Here is a 19390-nt window from a genome sequence, read left to right as displayed (position 1 = left end):
AAAACAGCAAAAACACTTTCAAAGGGAGCCGAGCAGAACTAAATGTAACTCACCATCTATCTTCCCATCACCTCCCCTCGTGTCCACATCCTGTCTCATCGTTTGCTTTACATCTTCAGCTAATCCAGCACAAGCATGTACTTTTCATAAAGGTGAACAAAACCATTGTGCACAGAAAACATGGACAGAAAGAGACACAAATCATACCTCAAATTAAAACAGCATTTAATCGTTATCAGCAATGTCTTTCAAACCATTACATTTTTATCTTCATCTATTTGCGCAAGAGATCCAAGAGATCTGCTCCAGCCTTTACGCCACACGCAATTCAAATTACATCTTGTGTGTTTCTCTCACTTCAGTCTCTTATATCTCTGTGTTCAAGTCTTCTTCCTTATTTAACAAGTAAGTGTGTGTGCTCGTGTTACGTGTGTGTGAATATCTCAGGGTAGTAAGAGGACACTCTGCCAGTCCCTCTGTGCAGCCGCCTCCTCATCCTTTTGTTCCTCGCTGGCTCTGCCCCTGCAAGACCAAATCCACCAATCAAAGGCAGAACATCCTACATGCACAGCACTTGAATACCTGCCTATGATTAAAGGATAGATGTACTTTTGTTAACTAGTTTCAGATATCAGACATCATAGATGTTGCTCCAGAAACGTGTGATGTATTCAGACAGGCACCCCAGCTGAAAGGGTCCTTTGTTTGTCGTCTGCGTTGGTCATCACCAGGGTTTGTGTGAAATGTCTCTGCCTCTAAAGAACAGGAAGAAGGAAGAAGGAAGTGGACATGTTGTAAATAAGAGGGCCCTGATCATTCTGAAAGCACCAACGGGGCCCGCAGAGTTTTTAGTTGAGATATTAAAGGAGCCGTCTCTCCCAGATGCATCCGACTATGACGAGGCCAAATTAACTTTAGATTCGATAAAGACGGAACGCATATCAATGCCTGAATGACTGCAGTGATCCTCAAACACATGCAGCGGCCTGCGTTTTATTATAAAACCGCTTCTTTTAATGTCATCAAGCATCCAATTATTCTCCCCAGATGTTTGATGAGTGATTAAAACAGGTGTCCCAACAGGTTTTCTCAGTTAGATTTAAACTTTTTAGTATTTCATTAGTTTTATAATCACTATCTCTTTTGAAGCATCACTAAAACTGACCTGTGCCTTTTTACGAGCTCTACTTTACTTTACTTACTTTACAAGTAAGCATTTCCACTCACAGTTTCTAACATAACCTATTGTAAATAATCAAATGCATGCCAAGTTATGTGGCAAGGTCTTTTATAGGAAGTCAGTCAAATGAATCACGAAGGACCGATAGCAGTGCATGTTTGTTATGTTTTAAAATGTATTCAAAATAAAACAGTTCAGGCGATGAATGCCAATATATACATACATTTAACAGAATGTTACACAAACACAGATTAAGGTGTAGATACACATGAGTCTCTCAGCTAATGATGGGGATTGTTAGATTTCTAACTTTAATAATATTTCTAAAGCTTCTTGCTAGGTTATATTTACATCAGAAAACATATCTTTTTACTTTAACCTTTTAATAGTGACATTTTATATCTCTTTACTTTAACCTTTTAATAGTGATATTTTATATCTCTTTACTTTAACCTTTTAATTGTGATATTTTATATCTCTTTACTTTAACCTTTTAATTGTGATATTTTATATCTCTTTACTTTAGCCTTTTAATAGTGACATTTTATATCTCTTTACTTTAACCTTTTAATAGTGATATTTTATATCTCTTTACTTTAGCCTTTTAATAGTGATATTTTATATCTTTTTACTTTAACCTTTTAATAGTGACATTTTATATCTCTTTACTTTAACCTTTTAATTGTGATATTTTATATCTCTTTACTTTAACCTTTTAATTGTGATATTTTATATCTCTTTACTTTAACCTTTTAATTGTGATATTTTATATCTCTTTACTTTAGCCTTTTAATAGTGATATTTTATATCTCTTTACTTTAGCCTTTTAATGGTGATATTTTTTATCTCTTTACTTTAGCCTTTTAATAGTGATATTTTATATCTCTTTACTTTAACCTTTTAATTGTGATATTTTATATCTCTTTACTTTAGCCTTTTAATAGTGACATTTTATATCTCTTTACTTTAACCTTTTAATAGTGATATTTTATATCTCTTTACTTTAACCTTTTAATTGTGATATTTTATATCTCTTTACTTTAAACTTTTAATAGTGATATTTTATATCTCTTTACTTTAGCCTTTTAATAGTGATATTTTATATCTCTTTACTTTAGCCTTTTAATGATGATATTTTATATATTTGTATCTTAGCTTTTTAATGGTGCCACTTTAAATTAATTTAAATTATTTCATAAATTGTTGCTATGCCTGGTTTAACATTGAATGTGTAAAGGTAACTGAGATGAATTTCAGAGTGTGTATTTTTGAAAAGCCTGAGATCAAGTAGACTGTTTTACCACGGGAAAAGAGGAAGTTTCTCTGATAAATGTGTATTGGAGAAAAACTGGCTTTAACCGAAGGGAGTAAACCAGTTGAAAAGCCACAGGGGCCCATTGTTGATCTCATGCTTTCAAATTATGGCTCTGATAGTTTAAAACATTTACAAGAATGGTGATGAATGTGATTTCCCGGCAGTAGGGTCGTTAAGTACGGCACAGATACGGAAACTAGGCATGATTTCCAATGTTATTTTATACTATTTTAATTCTGCTATTTTATACTATTTGAATTCTGCTATTTTTATAATGGTACTTCAGACTCATTTACATCAACACTGTGATTATTGTACTGTAAATGCTCTTATTCTGTCTAATCTTGTACTAATTATTATGTTTTTGCTGTGAAGCACTTTGGGCTGCAATTCTTGTATGAAAGGTGCTATACAAATAAAGCTTATTATTATTATCAGAAAAGAGAGAACTTGTCCATTTTCCTAATATTAATGTAATACTGCTGTCCAAGTACAAGTACGCACTGACTGAAGGTTAGATCAAAGACAGCCAATAGACCTGAGGCAACGCAGCCAGACAGCTGGAAGCAGTTGAGTTAGAGGTAGATGATGAATAGTTGTCTGGATATGGGGTAAACATACTGTAGGTGAGGTCGTAGTGGACACACACATCAATGGTTGCACACATACTGTGGCAAAGCATCCATTGTGTGTTGAATGGGAGTACTTTGGAGCGTCCTTATCACTTGAATATTCACCAAAAGAAATGTAGAAAACCTATAAAATATACAAGACTGAATTCTAAACCCACTTGTGTTTTGCAGATAACACTGTTATTCTCTATATGATGGTGGGCAGCAGAGACTACTCTATTATAATGCATCTAGTCTGCAGCCACCACTCAACATCTGTGAGAACCTGGAGGCTGAGAGGAGGATTCAGAAGAGTCCTGTGGTGCAGGAAACCTTTATTAAAAGGTGTAGTTTTGGAGTAGGTGGACTTTTTGGTTTCACCTGCGATATCAAAACATTTGCTGTATGAAGATAATTCAGTATTTCCCTTTATAGATGAGAATTCCAAAATAATGTTAAAGTTGTGACACAATTTATTGCATAGTTAGTTCCACTTATCTCAAGAACCCAATGTTTAGAATCTTTACAGGGCAACTACAGCTTAAGGCAACAAGTTTATGCAACACTAATTTGGTAAATTACTTAAGAAAACATAGATCTTACCAATTATTTGGAGATTTTACAACGTAACGTCAGAAAACAACTATTCATATAAACCTACGTCTCATGGTTTAGCATTTTTAAGCCTTGTGAAAGATTAATTTAAAACATTATTTTTAGATTAATGAATACAATGCCATTTAGGGGATCTGCAGGAACCCTGTTTTATGAAATGTATATTATCATATTGACCAAAAACTGCATGATGGAAGGAAATGTGACCGTGATGACGAAGGTGAAGCTCAAGATAAAAAGATACCTGTGCAGCCGAGCCGTGTGCGTGCATGTGTGTGTGTGTGTGTGTGTGTGTGTGTGTGTGTGTGTGTGTGTGTGTGTGTGTGTGTGTGTGTGTGTGTTTGAAGGCTGTAAGGAGCTGTTTTGGGAGCCCTCTGTGTAGTATGTGTTAATCCGGTTATTACACATCTCAATGTGATATTCACAGCGCTCTGCTCAGCACAAGGCCTCCAGCGCAGATTATGCCCACTACACAAATACACACACACAAAACATCAACAACGCACAGACACACACACCCCCACACCCACATCCACATCCACAGACACAGTTTCGGTAATACGAGAAAAATACATCGACACACTCTGTCTCTGTCTCACACACACACGCACACGCACACACACAGACACACATTAAGCCGCACATTAAGGCCCGATACCCAACATGCTGTCAAAGCTAAAGTCGTTCTGCTGGCTAACGATCCATTACACACTCCACATATCCGACAGAGAGAGGGATTGATGGAGCACAAAAAAAGAGGGATTACCCCCCATCGTGACCACTGGAATGGTTGAGGAGTGTAGGGAAGTGCAGGGGGAGAGAAAGCAAAGGATTACATGCTGATCATAGTGAAAAGACACAGACAAGGGAAACAGGAAGTCATAAAGCTCCACTCAAATTCTCAAAGAAAAAAAAAGGCACTTTTGCTTTACAGGTTATCAAATTGGAAAGGAAATTTTAAGCTGCAGCTCGTACTTCAAAGTTCTAGAGGGCGGAACACGGTATATTAACTTTCTCAGGTTCGGTAACAATAACCCCAGTGAGCCTCAGGAAAATACCAAAATAGAGCTAATGGAGTTGAGTTCACTCTTGAGGATAAGGATTGTGTGTATGTGTGTATTCTTATGTGTGTGCATGTTACCCACCGCGACAAACGAAGATGTCCATGCTGATCCGGACTATCACTGCTTCCAGTGCCAAATACTGTTTCCTGCTTCGCTGTAGTAGATATTAAAGAAGGTTAAAATCAAAGTCATCATCACTATCACATCTTGTAAGTCCTCAAACACTGTTATGATACAGACGAATATAGTGATCATAGGTGGCCATAACATGATAGCGTGCATGTGTGTGTGTGTGTGTGTGTGTGTGTGTGTGTGTGTGTGTGTCTGTACCGTCGGCCATGAATCTGAGTTCCTGCTCCAGACAGTGGAGTGTGTGTGCAGTCGTGTCAGTGTCCAGGTCAGGGTCCTCACAGCCCGTCTGGTCCACGCCACAGATCTCCATGATCTCCTGGGCAGCCCGGGACAACGGATGAAATGCTGGACCCAATTCTGAGCCCGATGTGGGACGGGACAGGCAGGCAGAGAGTGGAGGAGATGGAGAACGAGAGATGGCGTGGGTTTGTCTTTGGACGGTGAGTTGTTGAGACGGAGTTGGTGTGGACTTGCCAGACCCTGAGTAAGAAAGATAGGATACATGTATCAATGCACAAAAAGGATAGATGCATGAATGTGGCCATGGTTATGAGGACATACAGTCAGGGTATCTTGCAAAAACATCAACAGAAGTGCAAGAAAGAGATAAGAGAGAGGAGATGCAGAGGAAGAAGGGGAGGGGGGTGCAGCTCGGGATTCAGGGAAAGGGGGTGAGAGACAGAGAAACTATCACAACAGTCGGTAGAATGAGTGGTGTCTCATCCCACTCCACTGCGAGCCACATCAAATTGAATCAGATTGAACATCCATCTCCACCTGCTCACTGTAAATTACATCGAGGCCCCCATTGAGAAGCTATGATGGTGTGGGTGTGCATGTGTGTGTGTGTGTGGCACCCTGATTCCTCATGCTGTGTGCTGTCTAACCAGTTTCAGCTCCAGTGTTAAGTCTTTCATTCTTTCAATCTTCCATTGTCTCCTTAACTCTCCCTCCCTCTCCTCCCTCTCCTCCCTCCCTCTCCTCCCTCACTCCCTCCCTCTCCTCCCTCACTCCCTCCCTCTCCTCCCTCCATCCTCCATGTGCCCGGCTTTGTCTTTCAACTGGCACAGAACCTCCACTTAGTGCTTCACAACCACCTGCATTGTCAAACTAAGCAGCATGGGGGCAATGATGCATGCAGTACTGTGCTGCTAACACATGTGCACTCACACATACACACATACCTGTAGACTCACTTTACTTCCATTTCAAAGCAGACAGGACGTCGCTGCAGATCTAAACTCTGTGCCTGACTTGAAATGTATTCAGGGTCATTTAAGAGTGAGATTAAAATCTGATCTCTCTAAATGACCTGCTTATAGAGTTCCTCAGGAAGGTCAGATTTCAATCTTTCTTGTGTTGCATGCAGTGTAAAGATACTACACAGTACAACAGATGTCGTGTGTTGAGAATAAACAAGATAGTAAAATACAACGCGATCAAATATGAAAGAGATGGATCCAGCAGGATGTCCCGGTGCCTCTAACGTCGTATTAGGAAGCAGTTAGTGACATCTGTATCTTTTTCATGTGACAAATTATAATATCAAGTATAACGGGGTGTCTGCAACACACACATATACTGCAGTTAAAATGAAGCCTGACTATATGCTGTGAACTTGAAAAGAACTTCCCGACAAAGATGCTCTGGAACACAAAGCCATTTCAAGACATTCATTAACGGCACACGGGAGCCAAAGCACAGATGTTTCGGCGAGAAGCCCTCTTCACTGTGCTGTCAGACACACTGGAGCGGCACACTGACGAGGCAGCACAATGAGGCTCACTGAGTGAGGAAACGTCTGTGATAAAGTTCCCTTGAGGAATTAAAAATATTGAAAAAACACCCAGGAGTCCTTCTGATGCTGTAATTAAATATGTTCAAAAAGGTTTTGAGCTCTTGAGAGGTTTCACAAGTGTGGACCTCCTTTCAAAGCATTCAACTTGACTACACCTCAAGTCAAGTGAGCAAAAGGAGAGGAATAAAACATGCGTAGAGGTTTAAGGGCATGGCAGGAAAGAATGGGAAAGACTCATGAAGAAACATAAAGACAGCCGGGCTAAATGGCTCCAAAGTGGAGGAAGAACCGAGCGAGCGAGATGGTCACATTTAAACACTGTGCAGTAAAATAAGTGAGGAGGGAATCAGTGGGGGGTGTTAGAGATATCACTGAGTTAAACAGATTAGTCTCTCAAGTGAGTGTGTGTGTGTGTGTGTGTGTGTGTGTGTGTGTGTGTGTGTGTGTGTGTGTGTGTGTGTGTGTGTGTGTGTGTGTGTGTGTGCGCATGCGGGTGTGTGTGTGCGCATGCGGGGTGTGTGTGTGTGTGTGTGTGCGCGTGCGGGTGTGTGCGTGTGTGTGTGTGTGCGCGTGCAGGTGTGCGCGTGCGGGTGTGGGTGTGTGTGTGTGTGCGCGCGTGCGGGGTGTGTGGTGTGTGTGTGTGGGTGTTGGCATAAACAGATTACTGCAGTGTTTCTGGGATCTGAGCGAGGGAAATGATGAGAGGACACATTCCTGGATCGACTCCCAATCCTGCATGTGTGTGTGTGAGTGTGTGTGTGTGTGTGTGTGTGTGTGTGTGTGTGTGTGTGTGTGTGTGTGTGTGTGTGTGTGTGTATGAGTGTGTGTGTGTGAGTGTGTGTGTGTGTGTTTGTGTTTGAGAGTGATACGGTATAATCTCTTTAAGAAACCTGCGTACTCCGTTCCAAGAAAGAGTGTCTATATGCAGAAATGAGGTGCATTGATTGTGTGTGAAATGGAGTTTTGTGTGTAAGCAAGAAGTAGAGCTCAGCGAGCTTGATAGTGTTCACACAGACAAAATGCATTCAAGCGTGCATGTGAGCGCACACACACACACACACACACACACCAGATGTTCCTAGTTCATTTGCTGATATTTCTTCTCTCCTGGTGGGTCTGGTTAAGTGAATTTGAATTCCAGTTGGCTGCGTGTGGTTGTCCTTTATCAGTCCAGAATCCAGATGTTCCTTAGTGTAGGTACTGAGGCTGCGGCTGGGTCCATAACCCTCTGACCCTAAAAGAGTAAGAGAAACACTGAGAGAGGAAGCACACCAAATCTGAGTTGAGAAAAAACAACTCACAACGAACAGACTTACAAATGTGTCGAAACATTGAGTTTAGAAGAATGGAAATGTTTGCAGATTATCATTGGATGTCCCTGTTCACCCTCTGCATCCTATCAATGCACCCACGTTCACATCCTTTCATTGCCCTTTACATGCTCTACAGAATATCAGGAATATCTGGATACAAGTGAAATGACATCCGAGGACACGGATGGTGCAACTTCCCGCTGCTGTCGATAGGACGTATGGCTCGCAAATGGAAATAGCAATGCATTTGATTTGCTATCTGACTCCAGCGGTGTGTGACTTTGTATAGATCCAATGCATGGAATAACTTTTTTTTGGCGCTGCCGTGTGAATTGTAGAATACAGTTATCCATTGTCACGGTTGATGAATTTAAAAAGTCAAACTAGGTCATGGCTACACACCGTTTGCAACTTGCGTTGATATTAGTCGACGTTAAAGTCTTTAGAAAATCACAACGCACACATTTAATATACAGTAGAAGCAATAAGTAAGAGGCCACGCTTGTGAGGAGGTTTACACAGTCTATTCACACAATCAATTAGCCTATTAATACCAATGAATATATTAATTAATTCAAGCAACTTTGGAAAATTACATTTGATACATAATCCATTTGTCCACTCAGCAGCAGCATCTGCACCGAACCACTTAACAAGCCTGTTCAGCCAATCCTGACAGCTGCAATGCAATTACTGCACTTTTCTTCTTTCTCTCCAGTGGTTAGCCAATCAATTATTACTATCGACCGGATGGGGAATCTACTAACTAGTCTAAATCTGCTGCACATGAAAAGAGGAAAGGAGGATCTGCGTCAGACCGCTTCTAAACTCACAAAAAGAAAATGGGAGCGGGTTGAAACACAGAAAGGACTCGAACAAAGATACCTTTGAAATTCTGTCTGTCTGTATGTTTTCTCATCCTTTTGTCTGCTGCTCTTTGAGATCCTTGCTGCTCGTCCGTCTATCTGGTTATCTGGTTATCTGCAAATATCACAGTTTCTCTATAGAGCTGCATGTCTCGTGTTCTGACTGAGCGGGGTGACGGGGAGTAAGAGCAGAAGGGAGAGAGAGGTGGAAAGGTAGAGCAGGAGACATATAAAACCTGTTGGATCTCAGCCCTGCCTGGGAAAAAAATTAAAAGAGGAGAGGAGACAGATGGAGGGACATAAATGAGTGCAGAGTGTTGTCAAGGTGATATTCCTCCTCTCTAACCTTTCTCTCTCATTAACTTTGGCGCTTTAACGATGGTGGCAAAGACAGTGCGGGGTTTGACGAGCTGCTGGCTGCATGGTGCGAGGAGGGTAGTCGTGCCCTTGTGAGTCTCTTACTGTGAACCTCGTTCATTTAACGCAGGCTTGACAATGAATGGGTGAATAGCTGAGCTTCCAGACGTGATTAAGGAAAAGGTTGATGGGATCATTTTGGGCCGTAGCGTTTTACTTAAAGGGACAATTCACCCAAAGATCCAAAAGATGTATTTTCCTCTTACCTGTAGCGCTGTTCATCAAGCTACATGTGAGTTGCCGAGTGTTGGAGATGTCTGCCTTCTCTCAAATGTAATGGAAGTACATGGCACATGTCCTGTGGAGCTCCCAAAAGATACATTTGAAAAACTCAAACAGCAATGTCTCTTTTAGAAATCATGACGCGGTTACTGAAGATAATCCAGAGACCTTGTTGTGAACAGTTTCATGTGCTACTACACCGGCCGCCCAGCACATCACCTCTCCTGAGCTCAGACGAGGACGCCGCCATTAATGTTAACGCCGCACGCTGTCACAAGCACGAGCCTCTCGTCCATGAATAGATGCAAAAAGAAAAAGAATAGTTCCTCCATGAAACTACTTATATTACAGTGAAGGCAACTCACACCAAAACAATGTAGATTGATAAATAGTCCTACATGTAAGAGGGAAATTATGTTTTTGTTTTATTTTGGGGTGAACTGTCCCTTTAAGCAAGTAAAGTTTGAAATATAAATCCTGGCCTCTGTTTAGAATGCAGGTAATTCAAAAGCCTTGGACAAGAGTACAAGGTGAAATAAGAAGCACAATAAATTACAGCATCTGATTCGATCCAAATATTATTATTTTAACGCTGATGCAAATCAATATGGTTAAAAAATTATTCTCAACAACAATGCCGTGGTTATAAATATGAAATGATTCATATATCTCGGGGATTCATACCTCCATGGCGAGAGCACAGAAGTGTTGTTATTTATTTTCTCACAGCGGGATTAGTTTGGTTTAGTTCAAGGTAAAACTTGACAATGAAAGACACGAGGAGAAATATGTCGTCAAAGCGTAGCTATAGGTAATAATGGAATACAAGCACAACTTCAGAAAGGATGACTGATTAGACAATATGTTTTCAGAAGAGGGCCTTCTGATCTACACTTCAGATGTTTGTGTCTTTGTAACGCAATATGGACTTCCACAAGTTTTGGGTAAACTGTGTTCACCAACAGTTTAGGGAAAAGTAAAAGTAAATATAAAAGAAAGAAGCACACAGGCTTCGACACATGTGGAGGCAAAGAAACACACGCACACACACACACACACACACACATACACACACACGCACAAAATAAAGAAGGCATCTCAGGAAAGCTCCCCCTGGACCCACCGGTAGTAAATGATCTGTGTTGTCCCCCGTCTTTCGTTTTCCACCAAGCAGCCAGCGCTCCTCTGGGTTTAAAACTCATTTTCATCTCTCTTGTAAGCTCTGCGTTTTTACATATTTGTTCTAAATCCTATTATGAGGCCTTTGTGATATAAATAACGTTTGCAAATTGGAAAGTATCTCCAGGCAAAAGTTGGACACAGAGGTAATCTTCACAATCTAATCTTCTGAAGCGCGAGAACAGCGGCGACACTTTCTGATGCAGTTTATAGGAAAACATGAAATAAATCTCAATGTGATAAGAAGCACCTTCTTTAACCTACCTGTTGGCTCTGAATCACGCGGGGGAGCTCGGCATGTGTGCAGCGGGGGGTCACAACGTGTGTGTTCTTGTGTGTCGGAGAGACCAGAAGTCCTGTCCAAACCCTGAGGCGGAAACCCTTCCGGATCACAGAACCGCTCTGATGGAGACCCAGCACTCTGGTGGCGCATCACCTGAGGGGATATGGAGACAGATGGAGGCGTGCAGGAGAAGGAGGGATGAAAGGAAGGAAGGAGGTAAGTGGTGTAAAAGGGAAGAAGTGAGGCAGAAAGGCAGATCGTGTGAGCATTAGAATGAGAGGGAGAGATGATACGAAAAGAAACAGATTACGGAGGAGGGGGCAGGAAGCAGGGATGTATTAGGGGGGTGGAGTGAAGGGAGTACAGGAAAATTAGGAATTAATAGTTTGGTCTTGAGTTTCATTTCCATCCTAACACAATCAGTTCAAAGGACAAACTGGAATTCAATATCAATTAGGTTTTTGTATTAAGACAGGTAAGTGTGTTTCCACTGTGTGAATGCATATTAATACGCTGCTGTTATTCCCCTCTCTCCCCGTTTCCTTTCTTTCCACTTGATGAATTGATTTTTAATTAACCCCTGGAGCCGGTGAGAGCCTCTCACAGCGGTGTGGTGGGTTAGCTGTTCTTCCTGCGCAAGTGTCCTCCTGTGAGATGGGGGGGGTAAAATGTGGAAGCTCTGTTTAGTTGAGATTAGATCTGAGGCATTAGCATGCCGGCCAGAGCGTCACGAGACACCGCAGATGGGCCGGGGGAGAAAATAGGAAGCAAGGCATGTGGGAATAATGTTGCAAAGAAAGGATGGGGAGTGACAAAAAGGAAGACAGAGGAGAGGCATAACAATGAAATGGCAAGAGACGAAACACAATGGGACCGTAGCAGGAACATTGGAGTTGCGTTTGCGTCTCGTCGTAACAGAAACTCACCGCCTGAACTCTACGGGTACAAGGTCAAACAATAAGGAGCAGAGGCTGTAGAAAAGTGGAAAAAGAATAGACGGAGACAAAAAAGATGGGAAAAAGGAAAGAGTGTAAGAAATGCAAAAGAGAAGAAGTGATGGTGTCCAATGAGAGAGAGCTGATAAAATGACTATCTAATCATTTTAGGAACAGTTTGATTCAAGTCCAGAGGCCACGGATAACCACCGTCTTCACAATCACGAACCTCATTTTGCTCCATCTTTTTAATAACGCACTAGCCCCCCCCCTCTTTTTTTCTCATCCCCCTGTCACAGTATAAAGGATTCATACCATTAAATGGCTGATAGGTCATTTGGGACCATTCAAGCGGTGTCTTTTTAATCCACTCTGGTTCTCTTTTCTTCCCTCAATAGTGTGCACCTTTAACACCACTGCCTGGGGTGTCTCTGAGCTACAGATGAAAAATGTAAAGTAATTACTGTGATACAAATGTTATCTAACGGATCAGGTCAGCTACAATAAAAAACTCCAAATGTATGTCGCTGAGTGATTATGTCCGCTGTAATCATGTGGTTGTCTAAAACTTTTTAAACTAGCCCATTTATTCACTTTATTATTACGCAGCTTGAAAGACTAACTTTAACACATTGCCATATAACAATTACAGCCTATTTATTCTTTCATCAATTTGTGAGCAATCAAATATGTTGTAATATCAATTATGTTTGTATCAAGTGAAGGAGTTTGTATTTAATTATACAAGGCATTTTCATTTTTATGCAATAAAAGATTGTGTGTGCCTATAAAGTGGAGAAATGTCTATTAAAAGTAAATAGTTGGTGTCGTGTTACTTCACAAGTCGCACAGGAACAAAGATTTCACTTGAGTATTTCTTTTTAAAAGTGCTTAGCGATGGTTACAAATGGACTAAATAAAGAGAAATCTCTGTTGTATTAATGTCTGATAGTCAGCTTGGCAACCGCTTATGAAATGTATTCACGTGCTCCCCAGAAGAACAACCTCTCCAGCGTAAGGTTCTCCCTCCAGTGTGGGGGAATATGGAAACATGTTACCGTGGATGGATCTGACGGCTGTTCTCGCTCATCCGTCTGCAACTCTTCTTCTCTGTCTGCATCTTCAGGAACAAAGAGATCTTCGGTCTGAGATGAGGCAGGATTCCATCGCTTTTCTTCTCCGGATCTCCCGCTCGTTAAACGTGCGTGCGTCTGTGCTTCTTCGTCTGAAGAGTCTTCCTCGTGCGGAGCCAGACCCAGGCTGTCGCTGGACATTTCATCCCCGCTGTCTTAAAAAATCAAATACAGACAAATATTTTGCAACACATGTATCTATAGGGCTCAAACTAAGTGACTTCCACGGTGAACTGTATGAGCACATTGGCCGTCCCTCGACATTTTCATCTCTAACATCCAGTGAAACGTGTAAAACGTGATGGAAATGTCCTTGACATTGGCCACACACAGCATCAAGCTCTAATAAGCTGACAGAGCAGGCGTTCAGTGGCAGGCTGGTCAAAGAGCGGCAGGAAGTGAAGGATGAGAAGGATGAAGGGAAACAGAGATGATGGATGAAGAGAGGAAGAAGTGACTGAGGGAAGTAAAAGCAAGATGAGGAAAAGTTATTAAGGAATTTGCACTTGTGAACCGTCATCACAGTTTACGGGCCTCGGATCTTCATTTAAAGCCCAGAATCTTTTCATTCTAAATATTCACAGATGTATATTTAATAAAAGTGCCCTCAGCAACACATACACTACACAAACACAATCATAACCTCCAAATGTGCGCACACACAGACACGCACACACTGCATTCTTTAGGCAATTCAGCAAAAAACATTTCAAACTAATTGCTCTCACATGTGTATGTAGCACTCCAGTGTGAGTACACGTGTGTGTGTGTGTGTGTGTGTGTGTGTGTGTGTGTGTGTGTGTGTGTGTGTGTGTGTGTGTGTGTGTACAGCTGCATATATGAGAAAGAAGTGTGTACAGTGAATCTCAATGTGCATGTGCTACTAAGGGGCTTTTAAGGCCATTGGTTACGTGTAATAACCTCCCTGTCTGTTGTAGCATTATGTTATGTTCTTTTGTATTTACCTAAAACAATGATTGATGTTTTTTTTAAACTTTAAAACCATAAAAACAACTTTTTTATGGTTGGTTGTAAATTGGCTTCGACAGCCCAGCGGAATAAAGAGGAGGCATTATATCTGAGATCCACAAGCATTATATTCGTATAAACTGTCTGGCTGTTGAGAATTGTGTTCAGGCAAGATGTAGCGAGACAAAGTGTTCCATCAGGAATCCCTTCACTGCAAAGACCTGCGTCTCTCCATCCTCTAATATAAATGTGCCGCTTTCTATTTTATTACTTGTAACCCAAACATTTGTCCCCATAAATGATTGTTTGGTATCTGGAAATCTCACCAAATAACAGAGTCTGGAAATGCAAAATGTGTTGAATCAATGTATGAGGGAAGTGAGGATGTTTCGGGGGACTTTCATATTTAGCTGCGAGATGTAGATGCAGTACAACTTATTCCAGCCATATCTTTTACTGACTTATTTAGCTTCTATTAATTGCATGCGTGCCTCTTTAGAGGATCACTCTGGTAACAGTCGAACTGATACAAAACACACACATAGGAAAGAAATGAGGGATAATCGTCACTTTCGAGCAAAGTGTGGGTGGCTGCTATTAGATGGCTGTAAGATGCGACAACAGGAAGGTCAACATTCTTTCAGCACCATAGAGGAGCCGTTTAATTGTGAAATCCAACACATTTCCGTGTATTATCATGCCGCTTGTCTGCCTTTGGGTCAGAGTTGTATTCATCGTTATAACATCGCCTTCAGATAATCAGGAACTTCATTTAAGGATTACATCTAGTTGTTGTTTTTTATAAGAATTAAGTGATTAAGCCAAACAGGAGGCCTTGATAATAAAAACAAGTTGCTTGAGTTTTCACATTCAAAATTGCCTCCTAGTGGGTGAAATTATACCTGAACCCCCCCGCCCCCCCCTTGACAATTTCATCTTTGCCATGAGAATGTTGCAGAGGTGGAAATGTTCTTTCCAAATCCCACGATCTTAGTTGGAGCTGTTCATTATGTTCATATGTGTAAATAATGAACAATCTTTCATGGAGATCTGAATCACAAGAGGGACCACCTGAGCACTGAACTGTATCATTGGCATAGATATGAATGTAGGAGTTCTGCATTCTGATGCACGTGTTGTTATTCATGGGAAACGTGAGGAGCTTTGGCTTTCCTCTTGTTGACAAGGAGAAGGCGTGGCACCTGATGCTCCCGTCGTAGTCACTGCTTCCAGTGAGACACACACTTTGAGATCCGCAGCTGAAGTCCAACTCACACTACTATCACAGAGGAGTGGTGCGTCTTGCAGTTAAGACGCTTAAGTGTGACACAACCAGAGCAAGAACAAAAAGCAGACTGCGTGTGACAGGCTGAGATCAGGACAAATGTGAAGATGACCCACAAAGACTTAGGACTCAGTAAACACACAAGACAACACAGTGAATGATGTCATCAACGACTGGACCCTGCACATGTGATACTTGTGACCATCATCAACCTACTAACCATTAGCAACCATCAAAAATAAAAGACAACATTGAGCTTGCGTTGCTCTTGTCACTGACAGATTCAGACAAAGAGAGGCCATTATTACAATTCACTTACCTATCGATAGCTCCTCTTCCTCCTCTTCCTCCTCCATTCCTACATCTAAAGGAGGATTCTGGATGCCATGTGAGAAATGCGATGGAAGTGGCGGGATACACCGCGTATCCTGAGTGGACTCGTGGTCACCAGAGATGTCGGTGGAGGACATACAAACTGAAGAATCCTCTGTTAAAGTTGACTCATGACTACAATATGCATCTAGAGGGGACTCGTTAAATACAGACACACTGGATAGTTTCTTTACAGGTGGACTTGGTGTCACATATTTTGGTGGGGGGGTTGGACTGGAAGACAACGCAGGTGACCGAGGCAGCTGGAGCTGATTGTCTGATAGCAGAGACTCTGGGTCACAGCACGATTGTTGGGATTGCCTTGGGGGCAATTGGGAAATCTCCAGTGATGAGATTGGTTGTGGGAATAACTGGGATGATTGGGGCGGCTCTGGTAACAGAGACAGGTCTGAGCCTTTCTGTAATAGCGTAGATTGGTAAATGTTGGGCAATAAGGTTGATTCAGTGGAGCTTGACGGTGAGACTGTGAACGTAGATCTGAGGGAGGAGGACATGGATGGAGAAGGGGGAGAGATGCTCTTCTGGGATTGGAGATCTGGTTCTAGTAAAAGGAGAAACATCAGGCGGAAACGAGACAGGCGAGGGTGAAGATTTAGGAATCTCTCTTTGGGAATGTGCTGATGAGGGAGAGGACACATGTTGTATTGATCCACAGTCAGGTTTTGAGTTATAGACATTGGGGGGGCAATTGGGCTTTTGTGACGTGGAGGTTGGTGTCTTGATGGATGTCCTTGAAGTCTTCGGAGTCTCATCAGTGGGGCATGCTGATGGCTTACTTTTGGAGGACAATGCTGCGGAAAAGAGACGACAAACAACAAAAAGGATATTTGTTGCTTTTGAAAGGCACGAGGTCACATTTCTATAAAAAAGCACACACATGCACACAAGGGAAATGTTATCTCATAAGTTACAGGTGTTATTATATATATATATATATATATATATATATATATATATATATATATATATATATATATATAGATATATATATATATATATATATATATATATATATAATAACAGCTGACATTAACTCTGTTCTTTGTAGAGAAAACTGTAGACAAAGCATTTCTCTTTAACTCATCCTTTAAAAAAGAACACAAAGCTCACATTTTGAAGTCCGAGTCTTGGATAGATGGAGCTTCTGAGCTGGTTTGGGTGGTGCTGGACTGGGAGAAGAGCAGCTGACTCTTACGGACCCCCCACTGGTAACGGCTGTTTGGGGCTCCAGTGTTGCATAACTGAGGGTCTGCTGAGCAGAGGGAACCCTGTGTGGGACGTAGAAGACTTTGTGAGAGAGTCCATGTCCACCTCGTCATGGCTGCACAGAACATTCCTCGCAATTGACATTATCACGCTTTAAAACATCAGCCGCCGTGTGAAAGATTTGACTCATTTTACTTAATGTAAGTAATGCAAAGTATGATGTTTACCCGCCAACTATTGACTGTTGATACCAAACGCCATGATTTTGCTCTTTCTATTGTGTCAAGATGTTCATGCAGAGATGTATCACATATTATAATTATCTTCTTTTGCTTTGTCTCAAAAGGAGTGGGCACCTGCTGTGCGCCTCACACCTGTTACCAGTTCCCTTGTCTGCAGATGGAAAGCGTTGTTCTCTCCTACAGTCTAAGTATTTGACAGACGTAGTCAGTTAAGCTTCTTCACACAGGCCAGTGTCACTATGGTAGGCACCTGTGAGGTCACAGTAGATATAAAAAAGAAATGTAAGCTCACTCTCTGTTGTCGTCTGTCCTCTGTTCAGAAGCAAACGCTCCATGTATGTCTCTCTGTAGGAAACAAAAGAGAACAGTCTTGTCACACGTGAATGAGAGAATTCAAAAGAAAGAATACGCTGGTGTCTGTGAAGCCTTGTGCGCAGGTGTTTATCTTCTCCCCCATTTGCCACCGTCTAGATTTAATACAGTAAGTGTGTTCACGTTTGTTCAAATGAAACGCTTCGGTCCTTCTCACCTCATCCAGAACTTCTATGACCAGGCACGATTCAGGTTTAGTAATCTGAGGCTCAGTCCTGCCGCTGCTGACAGGGACAGCAAACAATGATGCACAGTAGCGAAGAAAATCCTCATCCTGAGCTATAAACACACACACACACACACACACACACACACACACACACACACACACACACACACACACACACACACACACCACATCATTACGCAAGAGGGATAGAAAGTCATGAGGTCTTTTTTTAATATATTTATATTAAATAACTGTATAAACTAATGATTAATTTGTTCTTTAATGATGAAATGATTGTTGTTTCAATAAACCATTCCACGTTTGCATTGACAGGAGCATTCATCAATAAGCATGCAGACTGGCCGATGTATCAATCACAGGACAAACTTGCAGCCCCTCAGCGTTCTGCTCGACCCCTCAGGTCGACATTCAACTTGAGGCATCCAGCCAACTTCTCTATCAAGCGTTTGCTTTGCTTCGGCAGCAATAAAGGTGACCCGGTGCACACGTGAATGACAACTGATGGACGCAGCTAGGATGAGAGTTAAACAGGAGAAACAAACTAAACTTATTTTTAGAACATAGATCATGTAATACATGAATTATACTTTCATCAAATATGTTTTTATCAAGTATGTTGTGTGTATTCTTCTTCATCATCATCCACTTCCAAGCTTCCAAACCCTCCACAGAGACATTCCACTGTCATCTTTTAATAATAAAGATGGCAAAGCAATTAGAGCTGGTTAATGTGAATGTGTCAATCAATAAATCACATTGTATTTACAGTATATAGCCCAATACCACAGTCTAAACAATTGTCTAAGGGGGCTTTACAGACTGTACAGCAGACGACACCCTCGGTCCTTAAGACCCTCGCACCGCACAAGGACAAACTCCCCCAAAGAAAAAATGAAATAAAACCTCAGGGAGAGCAGCTGAAGAGGGGTCTCTCTGTGACAGATGTGCAACAGATGTCGTGTGTACAGAATAAACAACATAATAAAATGACAACATTTACAGCGGCCTAAACCGAGCTGAAATTGTAACGACATAAAAAGACAGACTTGTGATTCCGAGTGTCCAGGAACTCTTATCGCTTTTACTGTCTGTTGAAAGCTGCCAGTGGACATGTCTGGATCCCTAATACCAATAGGTTTCTTCTCTTACACCCCTCCTCCACGGGGAGCCAGAGATTGAGGTCATAGAGAGCTCAACACTTGGGTCCGTATTCATTTATTATCTTGTTTCAGTGGAAATGTGTTGCGACACAGCAGGGGATGCACAGCGGTTTCCCCTCTGATGACACAACCCTGCTGCTCAAAAGACAGCGGACATGTAGTAACCTACAGAACCTGTATGATTATCTGTCTGCATGTAATCATGTAATGATATTGAGCTAATATTTACAATAATGTCAGTTTCATATGGTTATTCAAGCAGTGCACTGCATCCTCTACCTTGACAGGCACATAGAAATAAACATTTCTCTGCCTTGATGTGTAATTGTGTCAGTCTGAGTCTTTCTATCGTTGTGTTGCCACTGCAAGTAACCTGTCTGTGCCACCTCCATCCCTCTCTCGCTCTCTCTCGCTCTCTCTCTCATACTAACAATCCTTCTATCACATCACCACATGGGTCTGACGCTCGGAAAATGAGAATTTAAAACAAGGGAGAGCTCCCCACATGAT

The 19390-nt window shown here is 41.6% G+C and overlaps 1 protein-coding gene and 1 long non-coding RNA gene across 2 annotated transcripts; both read right to left on the bottom strand.

Moving 5' to 3' along the window:
• Positions 1-208: 208 nt before the first annotated feature.
• Positions 209-16190, bottom strand: LOC115017959 (uncharacterized). The gene is made up of 7 exons (XM_029446725.1): positions 15637-16190; positions 12989-13218; positions 10977-11148; positions 7785-7949; positions 5116-5397; positions 4867-4939; positions 209-522 (listed from the first exon to the last, which is right to left on the bottom strand). The coding sequence occupies exons 1-7, from the start codon at positions 15785-15787 to the stop codon at positions 444-446; spliced, it is 1152 nt and encodes a 383-aa protein (XP_029302585.1). The 5' UTR covers positions 15788-16190; the 3' UTR covers positions 209-443.
• Positions 16191-16233: 43 nt separating this feature from the next.
• On the bottom strand, positions 16234-17799 carry LOC115018175 (uncharacterized). The gene is made up of 4 exons (XR_003833331.1): positions 17688-17799; positions 17451-17503; positions 16821-16978; positions 16234-16501 (listed from the first exon to the last, which is right to left on the bottom strand). It is a non-coding gene; the product is annotated as an uncharacterized LOC115018175 (long non-coding RNA).
• Positions 17800-19390: the final 1591 nt, after the last annotated feature.

This window comes from Cottoperca gobio, chromosome 13 (assembly GCF_900634415.1).
Source record: "Cottoperca gobio chromosome 13, fCotGob3.1, whole genome shotgun sequence".
Lineage (NCBI taxonomy): Eukaryota > Metazoa > Chordata > Actinopteri > Perciformes > Bovichtidae > Cottoperca > Cottoperca gobio.
Note: the sequence above shows the minus strand (reverse complement) of the source record. Positions and strands in the feature narration are given on the sequence as shown.